At 33.0% G+C, this 20,237-nt stretch overlaps 1 protein-coding gene and 1 long non-coding RNA gene across 3 annotated transcripts in view; one reads left to right on the top strand and one right to left on the bottom strand.

The window, feature by feature from the left end:
- Positions 1 to 20,237, top strand: part of ELP4 (elongator acetyltransferase complex subunit 4) — a 235,213-nt gene that overhangs the window by 88,620 nt on the left and 126,356 nt on the right. Inside the window, exons 7-8 of one of the 2 annotated variants that reach the window (XM_082343807.1) lie at positions 3,977 to 4,165; positions 9,002 to 19,470. In XM_082343807.1, coding sequence (XP_082199933.1) covers positions 3,977 to 4,165; positions 9,002 to 9,415 — 603 coding nt within the window. In that variant the 3' untranslated portion in view covers positions 9,416 to 19,470. Of the gene's footprint in view, positions 1 to 3,976; positions 4,166 to 9,001; positions 19,471 to 20,237 lie in introns of those variants that run through there. The other variant, XM_082343808.1, reaches the window with a different exon arrangement.
- LOC309606609 lies at positions 225 to 19,597 on the bottom strand. Its single transcript, XR_014231988.1, has 2 exons — positions 19,461 to 19,597; positions 225 to 1,491 (listed from the first exon to the last, which is right to left on the bottom strand). It is a non-coding gene; the product is annotated as an uncharacterized lncRNA (long non-coding RNA).

The raw sequence follows: 20,237 nt of genomic DNA, 5'->3' as shown, positions 1-20,237 counted from the left end.
TTCCGGTTAGTTTAACTTAAACAAAATGAGGGAAATTTTATTTCTAGATATCATGCCTTTCACAATTCTATTCTCCTCAGTGATTTTAATTGCTATTGCTGCTAAAAGTTTTGCATTTCATTTATAGTATTTTAGCAGAATTATTTCCAGAGCACCATTATTTTTATTGAAGAAGACAAAAAAGCCAAAAGTCTTATTTTCAGCATTATCAACTACATTTGCTCTTAATTCATATCATAGATTTTTAAATATTCTTATAAGCTTTATTGCTATATTTAACACTTTGTCCATGGCAAAATAAATACTTTTAAAATTTGTTTTGATCATCAGTTTAATAGCAGGTTGAAAATACTTATGTGTATATGGCAAAGCACAGACATTCATTTATAGATGGTTTTTCATGTATGTTACAATTTTTGTGATGGCCCTTGGTATTTAGTACAGTTTTATTTTGCTCATTGTTGTTCCATTTTTGGTCCTAGCTAAGATTTATGGGCACCATGTCTTCTCTTTGGTGGCAGTGCCCGTCTGGAGAGGTAATTGGTCCCTGACAGACACCTCTCCCCACTTACTCTGGTAACTATGGAAACAGGCATGTCATAACAGTTCCTGTGGTACAGTGTGCAGAGCTGCTGCTCTTGTAGGATGATGACACATCTTCTAAGAGCAAGAAATTTTATAGAATGCAAAAAAAGCAAAGGCAGTAACAAAGAGATACCCTTATACTTACATATATGGATATGTATACACACACACACACATCCAAAGAACCCTTAAAAAGCTATTATTGGAATAGAATGAAAGGTTTGTTTTCTTACTTGTTTATTTGACTATGAATTAACACTGTTTTCAGTAAACAATATTTTATTTCATGAACATTGATAGACAACAAACTGGTTTGGGTCTCTGAACCAGAGGTTCTATAACTTTTGACCTTCATAAAGATTAAACAGGGTTGAGACAGACATTTTTATGGTGAATACCAGGAATGCTAAAAACAAATTTTAAATTAAATTAAATATGCCAATAAGTTATTATAAATATATATTTCCAATTTTATTAGAACTAAAATATAGTTAATGAATTTGTATATTTTTTAATTATGGATTACATCATTTGCTAAATTACCTAGTCTATACATCTGCCTCAGAAACTTTAGATTACTTCCGAAAGCCACAGAAATGCATCTATCAGGCACTACTTCAAAAAATATTATTCCCGAGTCAAAATAATATTCTGACACTGAAATAAATCCTACTTTTTAAAAGGATATTTTCATCTTACTTTCTCTATCACAACATTTTCAAATAAACTAAACTAGTTGGAGGCAACAAATAGAAATAGACTCTAAGGAACAGAATATTATATACTACCATATAATTAATAACAGTAATAAGTAAAGTATTGTAGGTCATCCGTAAAGATACTTGGAGTGGAAACATTTACAAATCGCTGTCATAATTTTATTTTTAATTTTTGATTTTCAGATATCTAAGAAATAATACAATAAGTGAAATTTGAACATTGATTTTACTTAGAGTACCAGATTAAATATTTTAGATCTTCTCATAGGGATAAATGTATTTATTGTTCAGCTGTCAGCAAACATTTATTTTTTTAATTTTATTATGCCTTACAGTATGCCCCATTTTTATATGGTGTAGCAAGGAATTATATGTCCCAAACAACACAGGAAATTTGTAACTCAGCCTTTGTGTTTACAATACTGTCATATTTTTAAAAATATGAATGTATTCCCTGTGTTGAAGTATTATGCTCAATTATGTTCTAATGCGCTGTGTACCTACTTCACTTAAATATCTTATCACTCATTCATTCTCTGGCTTAATATTTTCATTCTTTCTGTATGTGTATATCAGTGTAACTGTCAAAGTCACTAAACTGTGGTTCTCATGATTCTGCACCTGACAGCATTTTTGTTATAAACTTGTGTAAACTTTTTGATACAACAGTAGTAGGCAATGGTGACTGTGGGTTAAAATACAGCTGACCTTTAGTTTCTGAAATATTGACAGGGTAAACAATATGAGGCTGCTCTCCTTTTACCACCAGATTTCATTCTAATATCTAGATTTGGGGTGGGGGAGGAATTTTCTCTCTTTTTTTTCCAGGTTGCTCTTTCTGTTAGGAATCTAACTTAAGCTACAGTTCATAAGATAACAAGTTTAAGGATGAGAAGAATGAACCTTAATCTTGCCATTTTATTTAAATTCTGAGTTTGTAAGTAATACATAAAAATGAATAACCTATCATATTTCACAGATATAGGAACTCATTGGAAATTTATTTATACTTCTGACATATACCATGGTACATCATATTACTTCATTTTATTCAAGTAATGCAGAAATAAAAAGAAAACAATTTTTATGGACTGTTGAGGATCACCACATATGGTATCTTAGGTGGTTGTCATCATAACCTCAAGGCAACCAGAAAAGAAAATAGGACCAACTGCCTTGATATTGTCATTGTGCTTTAGGTCCTAGAAGTCAGAAAGTTTCTCTCAAATGTGCTTAGACTTAAATTCCTCTTTTTAAAATCTCATTCTCGCAGTTTTATCCAGGCCATTGTGTCACTTTATATATTTGAAGAATTATATGGTCTCATACAGCAATGTTCTATTCTATCCTTTTTAATTTAGAGATGAGAAAACTAAGGCCTAAGTAATATACTTGTTTTACCCAAAATCATACATCTACTTAGTTGCACAATGCAGACTTTGTCTGTATCTTACCCATCTTACTATTGTCTCCTTAGTCTTCCCTCTTCTAACATTTCAACGTTTTATTCATTTTCCCTACTTTCTTTTGTGAACAAATTCTCCTTGAAAAGGACTACAAAAAATCACTTGTGTGTCTAATATCAGGGAGATATTATATATTGTGTATATATATATATATATATATATTGTATTGGGCAATAACTAGTTGGCTAATAAATTTTATTAGTGGTATTCTGTAGCAACAGCAAGTGATATATATATTTTCGGATCTTGTTTCATCAGAAATCACATCCAAAGTGGCATGTTCCAAATCTTTGCTTTGGGAGAATAGTCTTATTTTCCCCGTTAGAATTGTAATAATGATTTTCCAGTTATTTCCATGTGCCAGGTTTTGCTAAGAGCTCCTTCCTTTGCCTGGAAATTTTGCTGAATTGCTAAGGGAAGCATTTGCAAAACATTTGTTCAGTTAGAATAACCCAAACAGTAGAATTTATTATAAACACATCTGCTGGCAAACATTTATTGACAATCATTTTAGCTTTTATTTAATGGTTTTTCAATACTCTTTTCCCAAGAAATATCATTCACTATTATTATGACCTTAATGTCAATGGGATCAAGTTCTAAACATTCACCTGTTAAGTTTTATTGAAAATGTCAAATTGTTACATAAAAATAGCTTCAAGAAGAAAAAATAGAGGCAAGTGTAAAATGCTAAACCCCCAAAAATACATTTTTAAACTTCTTTCAAACAAAATAGTAGGCGGTGGACATGATAGAATTTATCTGAGAAATATTGAGCACTCTGTAGTTTATTGAAAGACTTACAGAGTTTTGTAATACTAAGAATGGTTTGTAAGCATTCTAGTTTAGATTCTCTTTATTATTACCTGTGATTTGTTATGTATTACTTTAATTGCCTCAAACATAATTCTTAGTCACCGTTAAGATTTAGAAACAAAAGCTTGAGGCTTGTGATACACTTCAAATTTTCCAAAAGAAAAAACAAAACAACAGTTCTGCTATTTTTTTATAGTCTTGTAATCTAAAAGGTTTCCTTTATATTGCCTTATTATTGATAATACATAAAACTTTTTACTACGTCTGTTGACATTATCTCCCTGATCTGTTTTGAATAAAAATAAGAACCGGCAGATAAAAGTAAAAGACGTAGGTATCCTGTTGTTTAATAAAACTTAATGTGTTTACCTCCCTCTCACTTTCCCTTAGAAAAAACAGAAAAACATTTTAAGAATAGGAATCCAGAATCTTGGTTCACCTTTGTGGGGAGATGACATTTGCTGGACAGAAAACTGTGACAGCAGTCACAGTCTTACGAAGTTCCTCTATATGCTCCGTGGTCTTCTGCGAACCTCTCTTTCAGCCTGTATCATCACAGTGCCAACACACCTTATCCAGGTAAGAACTTTCCAAAACTACTTTCTCCTAACTCGTGGTTTATAGTGAAGGGCAGTTTATAAGTGCTTTATGAATCAGTAAATTATTTTCATGTGCCATTTGGATAAAAGAGACTTCAGATGCTTGAAATGCCGGAGCAGCAAGATGTCCTTTAGATTATTCAGTTCCCTAGTACTTGTGGTTTTAATATACAGTGAGTATGTGGTAATTTCTTCTTCACTAATTTTATTATTTTTTTCTTTGATTTATTGTGAACTTGCTAGTATCATTGTGCCATGAGGTTGATTTTGCTGTCATATCTTGTCGTTGATCATAAAGCTGATCTGCGTATAGATCTTGAAGAGATATTTTTACACCCATGTATAGCAGCATTATTCACAACAGCTAAAATGTAGAAGCAACCTGACTGTTCACTGATAGATGAATAGATAAGCAAAATGTGGCATATCCACACAACGGGATATTATTCAGCCTTAAAAAGGAAGGAAGTTCTCACATGTGCTACAACAGGGATAAATCTTGAGAACGTTAGGCTCAGTGAAATAAGTCAATCATTGAAAGACAAATACTGTGAATCCAGTTATATGACATACTTGGAGTAGTCAAAATTATGGAGACAGAAAATAGAATGGTAGTTGCCAGGTGCTGGGGGTGGGAGAGAATGAGAGTTATTATTTTAATGGGTATGGAGTTTCAGTTTTACAAGATGCACAGAGTTCTGGAGATGGCTGGTGGTGATGGTAGCACAACATTATGAATGTGTTTAATACTACTGAACTGTACACTTAAAAATGGTTAAGGGCTTCCCTGGTGGCACAGTGGTTAAGAATCCACCTACCAATGCAGGGGACATGGGTTTGAGCCCTGGGCCAGGAAGATCCCACATGCCGCAGAGCAACTAAGCCTGTGCACCACAACTACTGAACCTGCACTCTAGAGCCCGCGTGCCATAACTACTGAGCCCGCATGCCACAACTACTGAGGCCCTTGGGCCCAGAGCCCGTGCTCTGCAACAGGAGAAGCCACCACAATGAAGAGTAGCCCCTGCTCGCCACAACTAGAGAAAGCTCGTGTGCAGCAACGAAGACCCAACGCAGCCAAACATAAATAAATAAATAAATAAATATATATATAAAAAAATATATTTTTTTATTTTTAAAAAATGGTTAAAATGGTAAACTTTACACTATATGTACTTTACCACAGTAAAAAGCATTGGGAAAAAAAGCTGATCTGAATAGGACTAGTCCCCGTCTTCCCTCCTTGTTGCTATATATATTTCTCCTGAAGTTACACTCTCATAAAAAGAGGCCAGTCTCCCCAGAGAAAGAGGGGTCTTTGTAAGATTTCCTGATTGGTTCAAAAAAGTTCTTTTCTTAAGGGTGTTCAAGGGGCAAGTTTGGGACTGTTTCCACAGTATGTATGTATATATGTACACATATACTATAACATGATACTAGAAATAATATAACTGAAATACCTGCTGCAATGAATGGAATGTGAAAGTCAAAGTAACTAAATCACTGAAATCACTTTTTCTAATGTACATACTAAAACACTTTGATTTGGAATGAATTATAGCAGAGAAGTTTTGAGCTTTGTTTTACTTCTCTAAGAAATAGCAATTATAACAACAATGAGAGCAACTAGCAAATAAAAAACACTAAGTCACGACCTAACAATTTGTATAGAATTTTTATGTAAATGCTATTATCTCCATTTTACATATAAGGAAACTGAGGTATAGAGAAATTCAGAAATTAGATCAAGGTTAAATACTTGAGAAACCATAATTTGAACCCAGAAAATCAGATTCTAGAACCATATTATGGGAAAATTCTACTACAATATCTAACAGATTTGTATTCTGGAACTCATTCTTTCAAAGCTAGTAAATCTCAAATCTTTAACCTTAGAGCTAAATAGAAAGGACTTGAAGGGTTCATCTGAATTAAGCTCCTGTCCTTGGATACGTTAAGCATTATCCCTGTTTCACAACTGAGGTCTGAACTTAAATGACATATTCAAGCAAATCAAAGAAACAAGGACTATGCTTGGTGACACTCCAAAGGTCTGTGAGAACTTTACATTTAATTACATAACAGAAATATAGCAGATGTAATTGAAACTTGGAGGTCTCCAGGGAGTACTTGAGTACTCGAATAAGAATAGACATATAAAACAATGGAATAGAATTGACAGTCTAGAAATAAACCCGTACATCTGTGGTCAACAAATTTTCAACAAGGGTGCCAAGACCATTCAATAAGAAAAGAATAACCTTTCAACAAATGGCATGGGACAACTAGATAGCTACATGCAAAAGAATGAAGTTTGGACCCTTACCTCACACCATATACAAAAATTAATTCAGAATGAAAAAAAGACCTAAATTTAAGAACCAAAATAATTATGAAATAAATATACGTATATATGTAATTTTAAAATTTATTTCAAAGGTGCCTATGCAATAAAGAAAAGAAAGAAAAAAATTTCTAAAGCCATTTTGGTAGTGATCATCATTATTATTTAGAGAAGAGATTCCAAATCTATTGTGAATGTTTGTGACAGTGATTCCTCTAGCCTCTGTGTAAGGGAAGAGCAGTAATACTATCAGAAGACTTCAAATCATCCTATGTACACCCCTGAACATTAAGCAATATTTGAATTTTGGTATTTTATAGATATATTTGAATTCTTGTAAAACTGAAAAAGATATAATTTAAATTCTGCTTTTTAAAATACCAGTAGGGCTTCTATATATTTTATAGATATATATATCTATAAATAGATATATATAGAAGACTTCAAATCATCCTATGTACACCCCTGAACATTAAGCAATATTTGAATTTTGGTATTTTATAGATATATTTGAATTCTTGTAAAACTGAAAAAGATATAATTTAAATTCTGCTTTTTAAAATGCCAGTAGGGCTTCCCTGGTGGCGCAGTGGTTGAGAATCTGCCTGCCAATGCAGGGGACACGGGTTCAAGCCCTGGTCTGGGAAGATCCCACATGCCGCGGAGCAACTAGGCCCGTGAGCCACAATTACTGAGCCTGCGCGTCTGGAGCCTGTGCTCCGCAACAAGAGAAGCGGCGATAATGAGAGGCCTGCGCACCGCGATGAAGAGTGGCCCCCACTTGCCGCAACTAGAGAAAGCCCTCGCACAGAAACGAAGACCCAACACAGCCATAAATAAATAAATAAAAAATTTTAAAAAATTAAAAAAATAAAATAAAATAAAATACCAGTAAAGAGACTATTTTGAAAAGGAAATAGGAAAACATAAGGTCAGACTTTGGTGACCTTATACCACAGTCTCTTCCCTAGACAATTTTGCCTAGCTATAGTATAGTAGTCTTCTGGTCCTAATATCAGTGGAGCTATAAAAAAAAACAAATAAATTATTCCCTTGCTCTTTGAACAGGACATCTGACCATATATTTGGTTTTTTTATGAAAATACTTAGGAGAAAATGTAAAACTTAACAGTTTGCTTAAACCAGTCATGATATAAATAGTGGATAAAACTCTAAATAACTCTTAAAGACTGGCAAGGAAAATCACAGTGTTTAGGCTAAGAAAAGAGAGTAAGAAGTGGAAGCAGTATGCTTACAAAGCTAACCAAAGACATATGCATACACAGAACCAGGGAACTGTGAGTTTGTTTAATAAAAACTTGCATAGTGATTTCTACAGGCCAGTTGCAGTCCTAAGATCTTTTCAAATATTAACTCATTTAATCCTTATAATAATCCTATATTGTTGGTGCTATCATTATTTCCATTTAATAGATAAGGAAAAAGGGACAGAAAATTTAAGTGACTTTCCCAAGATCACACAGCTACTTGAGTGACAGGATTTAGATCTAAGCGTTTCCCTTCCAAATACCATACTCTTAACCACCATGCTCTGCTGCTTATTCAATGGAAGTACCAAAATAGGGTCAAAATTAAGAAGCAGACTGTGCACAAAGTAGCATTCAATGATAGAAAGAGCCTGGGCTTTGGAGGGAGATAGACCCAATTAGTAATTTGGTCTTAGTCAAGTCCTAACTTTCTCAGCCTCAGCGTCTTCATTTGTAAAAATTCAGAGGATTAGCAATAACATGTGCTCACCCAGTGCTGGCACATGGTAGGCACTCATTATATGTCAACAATTGTCACCTTCACTATTGTTACTTAAACAGACCCCCAAAACTGAGAATTTGAACAGAGATCAGGCTACAAAAACTAAGGTACACAAGTCCATGGAAGTAATAGAAATCTTCAGCTTTCTGCCTCTTTTTATGAACAACATGGACAGGATCTTCTCACAGGTTAGACAGGTTAGGAAGCTTGGCTGAAGTCAGATGGCCATTGAAGTCTTAGTAACATCACCTTGTTGTAACATGACTCTTTTTAACAGCATACATCAACTTCCTCTCGACTATGACCAGTGCCTTCCCTGCAGACTCTAAGTCAAGGTTTAAATGGTGATTGAATAATTTATTCAATCAACAAATATTTATTGCAAGTACTATTCTAGGCATCCATGGGGATATAGTAGTGAACAAGACAAACAAGGTCCCATCCTCCTGGAGTTTTTTCAGAAATATGAAAGATAGAATGGATGGAGCAGACAATTAGTATATGCACGTATTTTGGATGCTTGAGCTTGGTATTTGAGAGTAAAGTAGATTCTGACAGGAAATAGAAATGCAGTTTGATATCCTTGGAAATTTTGTCATATAATTAAACATCTATAGATAATAGAAGTGTGACACCTTTATTTGAATATATTATATAAAGTAACACTAGATTAGAAGTATATAAAATATCTATTTCTCTTAGATGGGGAAAAACAGCCAATCACAGCCCTCAGAATGGGAGAAAATATTTGCAAACAAGGCAACTGACAAAGGATTAATCTCCAAAATATACAGGCAGCTCATGCAGCTCAATATCAGAAAAACAAACAACCCAATCCAAAACTGGGCAGAAAACCTAAATAGACATTTCTCCAAAGAAGATATACAGATTGCCAACAAACACATGAAAGGATGCTCAACATCACTAATCATTAGAGAAATGCAAATCAAAACTACAGTGAGGTATCACCTCACACCAGTCAGAATGGCCATCATCAAAAGATCTACAAACAATAAATGCTGGAGAGGGTGTGGAGAAAAGGCAACCCTCTTGCACTGTTGGTGGGAAGGTAAATTGATAACAGCCACTATGGAGAACAGTATGGAGGTTCCTTAAAAAACTAAAAATAGAACTACCATACGACCCAGCAATCCCACTACTGGGCATATACCCTGAGAAAACCATAATCAAAAAGAGTCATGTACCACAATGTTCATTGCAGCTCTATTTACAATAGCCAGGACATGGAAGCAACCTAAGTGTCCATCAACAGATGAATGGATAAAAAAGATGTGGCACATATATACAATGGAATATTACTCAGCCATAAAAAGAAACAAAATTGAGTTATTTGTAGTGAGATGGATGGACCTAGAGACTGTCATACAGAGTGAAGTAGTCAGAAAGAGAAAAACAAAGACCGTATACTAACACATATATATGGAATCTAAAAAAAAAAAAAAAGGTTCTGAAGAACCTAGGGGCAGGGCAGTAATAAAGACGCAGACGTAGAGAATGGACTTGAGGACACGGGGAGGGGGAAGTGTAAGCTGGGACGAAGTGAGAGAGTGGCATGGACATATATACACTACCAAATGTAAAATAGATAGCTAGTGGGAAGCAGCCACATAGCACAGGAAAGTCAGCTCGGTGCTTTGTGTCCACCTAGAGGGGTGGGATAGGGAGGGTGGGAGGGAGGAGATATGGGGATATATGTTTATGTATAGCTGATTCACTTTGTTATACGGCAGAAACTAACACACCATTGTAAGGCAATTATACTCCAATGAAGATGTTAAAAAATAAATAAATAAAGATTACATGAAGTTCAAAAAAAAACAGCCAATCAGTGTTCTTACTTTAGTTATTAGCATTCTGTCAGACCTGTACAGTAATGATTAGTTACCCTTTATTGTACTTTTGGCATGCTTCCCATGTTTAATTTCGTTGTAGAGAAGGAACACATAGTTAAGGAAATTGCAAAGAGGGGGAAAAGTTAAAATAGGGAAAATAATGATATAGATTCGAAGCTGACTTTAACTTATTGTTGTAATAAGACTTTTGCAAGTAGAGTGGAAAAAAATTATTTTTAAATGTGCATTTGAACTATTTTCTGCTTAGCCTCATAACTTTGAACTTGAAATAGTTTATTTCCTTTGGGTTAGAGATTATTTTCATCACAGCACAGGAAATAACAAGCATACGTTGAAACAAATGAATAAAATAAATTCTAAATATCTGTTTGCTGAAAACACTAAAATTATTCATCAAATATATTATGAATGTCTTAAAATATGTATGCATATATAGTCCTAAACAATTTTCCCTGTGAAGTAGTATTATTGCTCATCTGGTCTCTTGCTAGAATATAGTTTTAGTATCTGCCCAAAGACACTGTATTAAAAATGTGTGTGAAAATGGCCAAGTTAAATACAGACTTTGTTACATGCTGAACTGTGGAGCAAAGTGTCATTAGAAGGAGCAGAACTATGGACGGCTCCCCTATATTCCAGCATTACTCAGTTCCCAGATCCCTGCTGTGTAGTTGTTCCACTCGCCAAGAAGCCTGTTAAAGAGCCCCCAAGAGCATGTGTACGGCCCTCCATGTTAATAGTTAATTGGTGAGGATGGCAAGATGAGAGGACAGCCGAACATGTGGTCTCTCAGACTCAAGCAGTAGACAGACCTTTAGTTATAATAACAGCAGCTGCTCACATTCTCACAACTCAACTGTTCAAAACTGTTGTCGAGTGAAGATTATCGTGGATTGAAAAAGAAAGAGGAAAAGTTACATCTAAGAAAAATAACTAAAACCCTACCTTGAAACTCTTCCTTCCTATTATCTTAAGTATGAAAATATTATTTCAACTTTTAAAAACTTAAGTATAAATTTCCATATTAAAGATTGTTATGTTTCAGCTACATTGAACATTCTGCTGCTTTTTTTCCTGTTTACTGTTAGAAACACAAATGTTCTACACCCTTCGAAACTTTTTAACGAGCTTTTTTTACAGGGTGATAACTTTGAAGCTGTTACAATCGGATACTGTTTGATTTCCATATCTAGCAATATATGAAACTCTAATTTTTTTGGTCTTATAAATGAGAACTGGTTTACTATTAGCGAAATTTGTCATCCACTTGCAAATTATACAAATACTTTGTGCCTTTTAAATTAATTTTATTTTCAATTATCAGTGACAGTTCTGCTTAAGAAAAATGGTGACCGATAACATTTATTCTTTTTGGAAATAGAAACTTAGTTTCATGCCTTATTATGATTATATTGGCGAGGTGAAAGGAAAATAAATTTCCCCTAGCTTATGCATTTTATTTACACAATCTGTGACAGGTTGTTCTTGATTTGTATTTTTTATTGATTGAAAACATTTTTACCTGACTGTCAGGAAATAAATATTAAAGCACTTAGAGTTGAAATTAAAATAGGAAAGGTTATTTTTCTATACCTTTCTCACAGCTTTCCTTTCAAAAAGAAAATTTACTTTTTATTATTGCTAATCTATTCAAGCTGTCATAATCTACACTTTTAAGGAATTTTTAAATATAAACAACCCAATAAATTTCTCCTTAACTATAATAATGCAGGAATGAAAACTTCCTTGACATTATTGACGATAAAATATGAAATACCTTTTTCTCATTCTACAATAATTCTTTATATTGCTAGCATTTAATGTATTTGCTTATAGAACATTAGTTGGTAAACTATTTAAACTTTCTTTTATTCAGAATAGATTTTAGATTTGAAACTGGCCTATAACATATTTTTATTGGTCATCACTGGCATTTGGTCAGTAATAACCTTATTCAGTTTTTATCATAAACCACTATTTTCCAACAATTTTATCTGTGGAATTTCCCTCCCCACCTTCCCCCCGCCTCCAGCTACCTCACTGAAGAAAACTATCACCAGCATTAGTTAGCTTATACCAAGGAAAAATCATTTTCTGAAGAAAAGCAGGAAGACAGGCCCTTGTTACATGTCTCTTGAAAACTGAATGAAGTTTTATTTAGTGTGTTATTTTAATTGATATATTTTCAAATTGATCTTCTATAATATTAATATATGAAAACTTTGAACCCACTGAAGTAAATGATGCAGTATGTTTCAGTGTAGAGAAATTCAGAACAAACCTTTTCACATCCATAAACTTTTGTGTGTGCATGCTGAGTATTTTAGCAGCTAAACTCTAAGGCAAGCAATGGACAGCTATAGAACTAACCACTAACATAGGATTATGAAATGTGGACTCCAGTGGCCTTGTGAATTTCTCTCAGTGTGCAATCTTTTATTCTTAAAACAAGACCTAAGGATAATTGCATGGTAAGGGAACAACAGACTCTTAAGAGTTTACAACTATAAAATTCTGGAAAATATTTTTTTTGTAATTGTTGATATGAGCATCATTATAGGAAAGCATAACAACACCTTCTGCCATATAACTTAATCTATCTTAAGTGATCTTTTTAAATGTAGTTTATTAAGGAGAATTATTATTTGAAATGGTCTTTTTAAATGCAGTTTGTTACAAATATTTAAGGCTGTAAAGTACAGATTCAATCTCTTGATCACGACTATCAATAATTAAAGGATAAAGTTGGATATTCTGGGTATCAATTTTTCATATTCTCAACTAAGAATCTGCCTTAATTTTTCTAGACCTTCTCAACTACTCTGATATAGATTGCAAAAAATTAACATTTTTAAAAGTTTAAAAAGAAATAAGTTTTTTAAATGAAATGAATCATATTAAACCCATATTAATTTTACCATACTTGTCAAATTCCAGTCTTTGAAGATTTAGTAACTTCATACAAGTCTGGTTGGGTGTAAACAGAGTCTGTTTTTCTTTACAACAACAAATAATAGAACTGTGTTTCAACTCTGCTCCTATACGCTTGGATTTATAAAGTTTTATAGTTCCAGTTTGTTTTTCTTCTGTTTCATATTGCACAATCTAGTGTTTGATTAATTTTTTAAATCAAATCTTAGCTTGTATGCGTTATACTTAGATTTCTAATTTACTTTCTTGGTCCAGGATGTTTGAAAGTTTTTACACAAATAAACTCCAAATTTCTTATAAGTTTCTGTCTACGCAGAGCGTTAGGAGCAGTATATGTGCCATTTTGTCTTAGTGTAAATATGCATATTAAATAAGGGTAGCATATTTAAAACTGTCAGTAAGATTCATGTGTGTCTTCAGAAGTAAAAAGAGTCATTTAGAAACCTTTTATTATAATTAATCTAACCAAATCATATTCGATAAGGCATACAATGAAAAATAATTTTGACTTTAAATACTTTTTTGCTTTCCCTAAAATTATGAAGTTTTGGTTCATATACCGATTCATACTATATAGTTCCTAGTAGTGGTGATGGTTGTTAAAGTACTATTTAGAGCCAAAATTTTCAAATACATGAATGATAGAAATAGTGAAATGTCTCATCACAGTATGGAGATTGAGTCATCTGTTTGGGCATATGGAATCTTTGGCTGCTGGACTGCATAGTCTTTATAATGCCCAATGTCCAGGCATGGACACAACTGTTCTGGGAGCAGAATCGGGGAGGGACTCTGTGTTTCGTCTCCTTGAACATGATAGAAGAAAAAAAAGGGGAAGGATCTTTAACATTATTTTTATTATAGACTCTCCTCTACTACATCACTTTTGTGTACAGAAAAGAAGTACAACTTTACTTAACTTTGTATTTATTTTACAAATAGAATTACTAAGCTTTTTATCTTGGATGTTACAAGCTTTCTGAAAAACACCTATAAGAAAATGCAAATTTTGAATTATTCCTATTTATATACTTAGATGCATACCTTCCCTTAAAGAAAGATTACTGTCTTCAAAGAAAGGCGATACTTATTTCTTAAAATCGAGACAAAACATGCTTGAAACGAATTATAATTTAAAGGTGTTTAAGTACCTGGTCATATATTATATCCTAACATTATTTTTTAGCCCTTTGCTATTAATTACATTATTATTACTATATAAAGAGTTCTGGCTTCTCTAATAATGTTTTTGCACCCTATGTAGTTAATCTTTAATGTTGGGGAGGATGGGGGAGAGATTAAATTAGCCTTGTAACCTCTTTCTCTTCCAGGCTGATGATGGAAAATAAAAGCTCTTAGCCACAAAATGTAGCACTTAGAATTAATATTTAATTAGACTAGCAAATTGTACACTGTGGCTGAAAGCTTCCGAAGAGTTTTTAGTGCCACAATTGACCTACAGGTTTAATAATAACTCACTTCTAGAAGCAAGTGCCAGTTCAGCATAGTAGAGCCACTGTAAGAAAGTCCTGAGAGATTAAAATCAGCAAACCAAATGGCAGGCAGGGATTCCTGGGATGGAGCCTTCTGGAAAGCTGGGAGCTGGAATAGCTTTTAAGCCAGGATTCAGATGAGAACAGTGGGTGAAAAAGCTGATCCCTCCTGTTCTGGGAGCTTCTGGTTGTAGGCCAAAATCTTAGAACAGATTTTTACTAAATGTTTTTGCTGCAGCTATTAACTTACATTGAAAATCAAATATTGAATAATTTTTCTGTAAAATTTAACAAAATTTTTGTGTAAACATTAGTTCTTAATTTCTTATATATTAGTACATAATATCTGTAAACTCAGATCATTAGATTATCAGATGGGTTTGGCGCTGTACATCTATGCTGTTTTGCTGTGACATGCTGTTTCCTTGTTCCCTGTATAGTTGATTTATATGGTTCATTTCTATATTATTTCATTACGGGGCATTATGCAGAGCCTGAGAAAGAGATTCTGAAGTCTGTAGCCCAAGAAATTTTTTCTTCCAGAAGAGATATATATCAACAAACATAAATCAGAAGCGTTTTTAATTTTTAAAGACCTAATATTTATAAAAGCAATTCTGCATTTGTTTATGCTTATGATGCAATTAAATTATAAGTAAATAATTGGACCTCCTGGTGAAACATTGGATCCTTATATCTCTGAGAAATTAATCTGGTGAAAAAATAGGATACTGTGAGTTTGAAAATGTGCAAACACAGAACAGCCAACTAAAAAAGGAACACCTTACATAATTTGTTGGTTATATCTTAAATAATTGAAGGAAAGCTAGTCATTAGTTAAAAATTCAAGCAGGTGAGAACCTTGCCAGCAGAGGGAGTAGTCCTGTCTTCCGTCAGGTTCCCATCATATTCCCACCTGCCTCAGCCTTTTTCGCAGCCAGTCTCCCATCTGGACCTGGCTCTGTCAGCCTGTTCCTGATGACAGGCTATAATTTTATACTCAATATGGGATTATTCTAAGCTGATTTTAAATTTTAGTATCTTTAACCTACCACTGCATCGCAAACATCAGCTGGATGCTCTGTTTGATATTTGGATATTAGCAGTTGTTTTTCCAGGCAGGGTGTGAGCTTTTGGACATCTGCGAATTGCATTTTAAGGGTTTCATGTATAAAGTAGTGAGCAACAAATTTCTGATTTAGGAAGTTACCCATAAAAGATTTAAAAATACAAGTAAATTTCCATGGGAATAATTTCTATAATATGAAACTAGATGATGTATAGTTTATTAAAAATGCCTAAAATTAATTTTGAATATTTTGCCATTATTCTGTTCAGCCTATCCATTACAGCATTTTGTTCAGTCCATTTATAAGGGTTTTCAGAATATGTAAGTTTTTTTAATGTTTTATATAATAACTTACTAAAAAATAAAACTGATGTAAACAAATGTTCTGCAAAGCATGTAGTATTTGAGACCAGTGTAAATGTAAATAATATATCTGAAAATAACATCATGTGTTCTTTAAAAAATGCTTCAATTTTAAGGAACCAACATTTTCATACCAAAATATAGAATAGCAAGTGTATGATCAGATGGAAAACAAAAAATATGGCTCCATTGCTTAATCCTAGTAAAAATCCTGGTATTTGGCAACATACTCAGCAATTTCTTTTGCCCTTGAGGTAGGTATATTTACCATTAGCTTCTTTTAAACATTAGAAAAAGGAACCAAAATATGTTGTTTTATGATTTCCCTACATGAATATCAATATACAATGCTACCAAGAGAGTGTTGCCATTAGGATTTTTTTAATTTACAAAAGTTCCTCCATATTTTAAAATTGTGTGTGACCTTGAATAAAGTTCAGTATTAAATCTGGAAAGATTTAATCTAATACCTTCACTAAGGTATTAATATTATTATTAATATGTATTAGTATAATTTTGATAAAATTATATTCTTTCTTAAATTCAAAATTAATTATGAATATAATTATCTCCCCACTATCAATTTTTTTTTTAGTAAAATAAGAGTCTAATCCACAGAAGTAAGTGACAACTCTGGGAAGGTGAGGGAAGCCATGTAAAAAGTTACAAACTGTATAACTTTTAATTTTATTATTTCATAGTCTTGATTTCAATTGAATGGAGAACTTAATAAGCATGGAAAAACAAATACCTCATTAAATATCCCTAGATTTATCCTGTCATTCAAGTTTGTTTTTTTTGATTACACGACAAAAAAAAATGTCATGAGTTGTGGTATGTTTGTGTTTCTAATATCATTTTTTTTAAAATGTTATTATAACTTGAGCTGTTAAGTAGAATAATTGCTTTTCTTGTGGTGATTCCCTCCCCACCATAGACACACACATCGTTTCACATAGTAGGGTCAAACATAAATTTAAATATTTCTTTAACTTTTCAATATTAACTTGATAGTGCTTTTGTGCTATTGTAGTCCCAAATCTGATGTGCGTGCCATACTCAGATGGAGCTCTACCCTTCATATTGTGTGTTTGCTGTCTTTCTTATTTGAGTAACCCAAGAACTTATTCTAATTTGAGGCGTTTCACAAATGCTTTATGTCAGTTGATTTATTCCTTTCAAGCTTCTTGATAGTTAAGTGATTGGTTAATTACTTTTTAATTATCTTGTTAAAATCTTTCCTGGAAGTATATATTGTATTGGTACAAACTATATCATTTATATTGTTGAGATAATTAGGTCCAAGTAAGTAAGGAAATATTCAGAGTTTTTTGATATATTCTTATTGTTATTTGGTCACTCTAAATAGGTATCTCAACTATTTTTATTAAAAAACAAAGGGAGCTTCCTGTGGCAGTGGTTGAATCTTTGTCTCTTAACAAAGTTCTTAATTTTGGCTTTATGAGCTTTGAATTGGAAAAGAGCATTAAATTAACCTTCCTTTATTTAAAATCTATTTAATGGATTTGGCATATCCTAATAAAAAGAGGTTACCATTCTGTAGAAGTAAATAGGAAACATTCTATGAAACCAAACAAGGAACAATCAAAACAAAAACTCTGTGAAGTTTTTCTGTGAAATTAAAATTGGAGTAAGAAGGTAGTCAACTGGACATTCTGATTTGCCTTTTTTATTTGCAACATCATTTGACATAATTTAAATTTAAGTAATTAATTAAGAAATTACACCACAACAGAAAGTTTTAAGAACCTTTTATGTAACTTAATACAATGCTATTTGGGATTGCCAGCAAACTCTTAAAACTCCTGGACCCTGGCTCTCTTCTGGCTTCCCTCCTAGTCATGTCTTGGCTACTATCCAGAGCTGACAACTTTCACCCAGGACTGAAGGGCGATTTGCCTAGTATAAGAAAGATTTTTGAGTCATCCTAGATTTTCACATCCAGATAGGCAGGAAGGAAGAGTGGCAGTATCACTGTATATATTTGGGTGATGTCATTATGCCATGCATGCGGTGTAACCATTAATTTACTCATACTGGTGAATCCTGAATGTCCTTACTCAAATATTCTATTGGCAACTATATTGCAACAACTTCAAATTTAACACAAAAATTATTCAAAATTTATGTCTAAGTAATAGATGCACAAATACCTTTACTTCTCCATTTCCAACTACATACATATACTGTAGACTAAAGAGGTTTCGCATCTTGGCTAATAACATAAAAACACTTAGAATCTCTTAAGATGAGAATATAGAAGTTCCAGTTTCCAGGCCTCTGCTAAAATCATTATGCTAAAGCTTTCTGAACATTGCAGGTTATAATAAGACAATTTATTGTCCATAGTGCATTATTCCTAAAGTGAATTGTGATTATTATGCTTTTAAGGATTTTTAAAAGCAGTTAATTTTAGATTCTTTTAAGTAAATTTACCTACCTTTATCTAAAAGACCATTTAGTATTAATATTATGATTTGAAACACATTTTGACAAGAGTGGTTTTAAGATATGATTACATCAATATACCACGTTCCCTATGAATCTTGGAGGTAAAGAAGTAATCTGTAACACTATTTGAACTTTTAAAAAAGTAAGTACCTTTACATGCCCAAATATCTTTTATGCTCTTACAAATAATTGGAAGACTGAATGAGTTTAGTATAAAATTTATCTCATTCCGAAACTTAGATGTTATTCTTATATAATTTCCTGTGCTTTTTATTTTATAGACATTTTTCAGATATCTATACAACTTTCACAATTAATCTGGTTTGCCACATTACATAAACTGTTTTCCAGAATTGCTGTGCAGAAAGCAGTAAGGTCACAGTTAAATGTAACTTATTTTATGGTAATGATTAAAAGTTTATTCTTGTTCTGATACTTCATGGAAGCTTTTAAAATAGAATTTCGTTTGTAGTTAATAACTGATGTAAACCTATGGAACTTAGCAATATGACAAATGAAATATATGTATGAGTTTCTGAGATTTTAAAATCTAGGCTGTCTATCTTTTATATTAATTCATCAGTTTTCCTCTGCAAGGTGGACAATTGATATTTTTAATCTCCCACAAATTACCTTAAAAAGACCTATAATGTAGATAAATATTAGAGGATGTTAAGTGGTTTATTAGTCAATTTTAAGGTTAAATTAAGGAAAGAAACCTTCTTTGAAATAAATGTCAAGTTGACCATTTAAATACGCAGGACCTTGCTTATATACTACTAGAATGGAAGACTAATTCCATACTTAAACCTTACAATTTCTGTCATTCATAAGCCCTAGCTTATATCACCGAAATCCTGATATTTGAGTCGTAACAAAAATTGACTTTTATAATTTTAGATTCAGATATTTAGATACAAAGGCTCAGTCTTCTATTTATAGATAAAAGGAAATCTGACCTTTTTGATTAAGAAATATTGTCAGTAGCCTTTATAAGTGCTTGTTCATCTGAGGGTCCATGACAGGAGTACTCTTCCCAGTTGAGTTTATCCTAAAAATGAAATGATAAGAGTCTGCTGGTTGTTATCTAAGATCCTTCTTAATGGGAGAACCACATGGTTATTCTTCATCTCCCACTTGTTCTCACCCTCTACAGCCAACTCAGCCATACCCCACCCCCACCCCAACATTGTTCAGTACTCAGCACAATGAATCATTTTCAAGTTGACTCATTGTGAACTGTCTCCCAGCTGTTGGAATGTCTGGCAGACATTTTTGTTTGGGTGAAGAATAACTGGCTGAAACCCAACCTGGATGAGCTCGATATAATGGTCTTTGGCTAAAGAAATATTGAGAGGAGCATGTTTATGGCCTTTGAAACCCCTGTTATTCCTGGAGTAGGACCATCCCCTGTGGCATAGAACTGAAAGTAAGGGATCAATCTGGATTATTTTCTCACCATTGAATGAAAAATTGCCTTGGAAAAAATAGGCATTTCCAAACGATGTTCGTTTTTCTATTCTTGGTACCCCCCCGTGATTGAAAGTATTAAAGACAATTAAGGATAATTACTTTTGCTGCTTCCTTTTAAGAGCACTATTTCAAAGGCTGTAATATTCTCTTCATAACACACATTTCTACTTACAGAGGAGTTGCAAAGTACTGCCCTAGATGTGAGTTAACTAGTCACTTAAGCATAATGTTTAGTGACAGAGGCTACTGTGTATTTCAAACCA

Source organism: Balaenoptera borealis (genome assembly GCF_965194805.1).
Source record: "Balaenoptera borealis genome assembly, chromosome: 11".
Lineage (NCBI taxonomy): Eukaryota > Metazoa > Chordata > Mammalia > Artiodactyla > Balaenopteridae > Balaenoptera > Balaenoptera borealis.
This window is presented reverse-complemented; position numbering and strand designations above follow the sequence as displayed.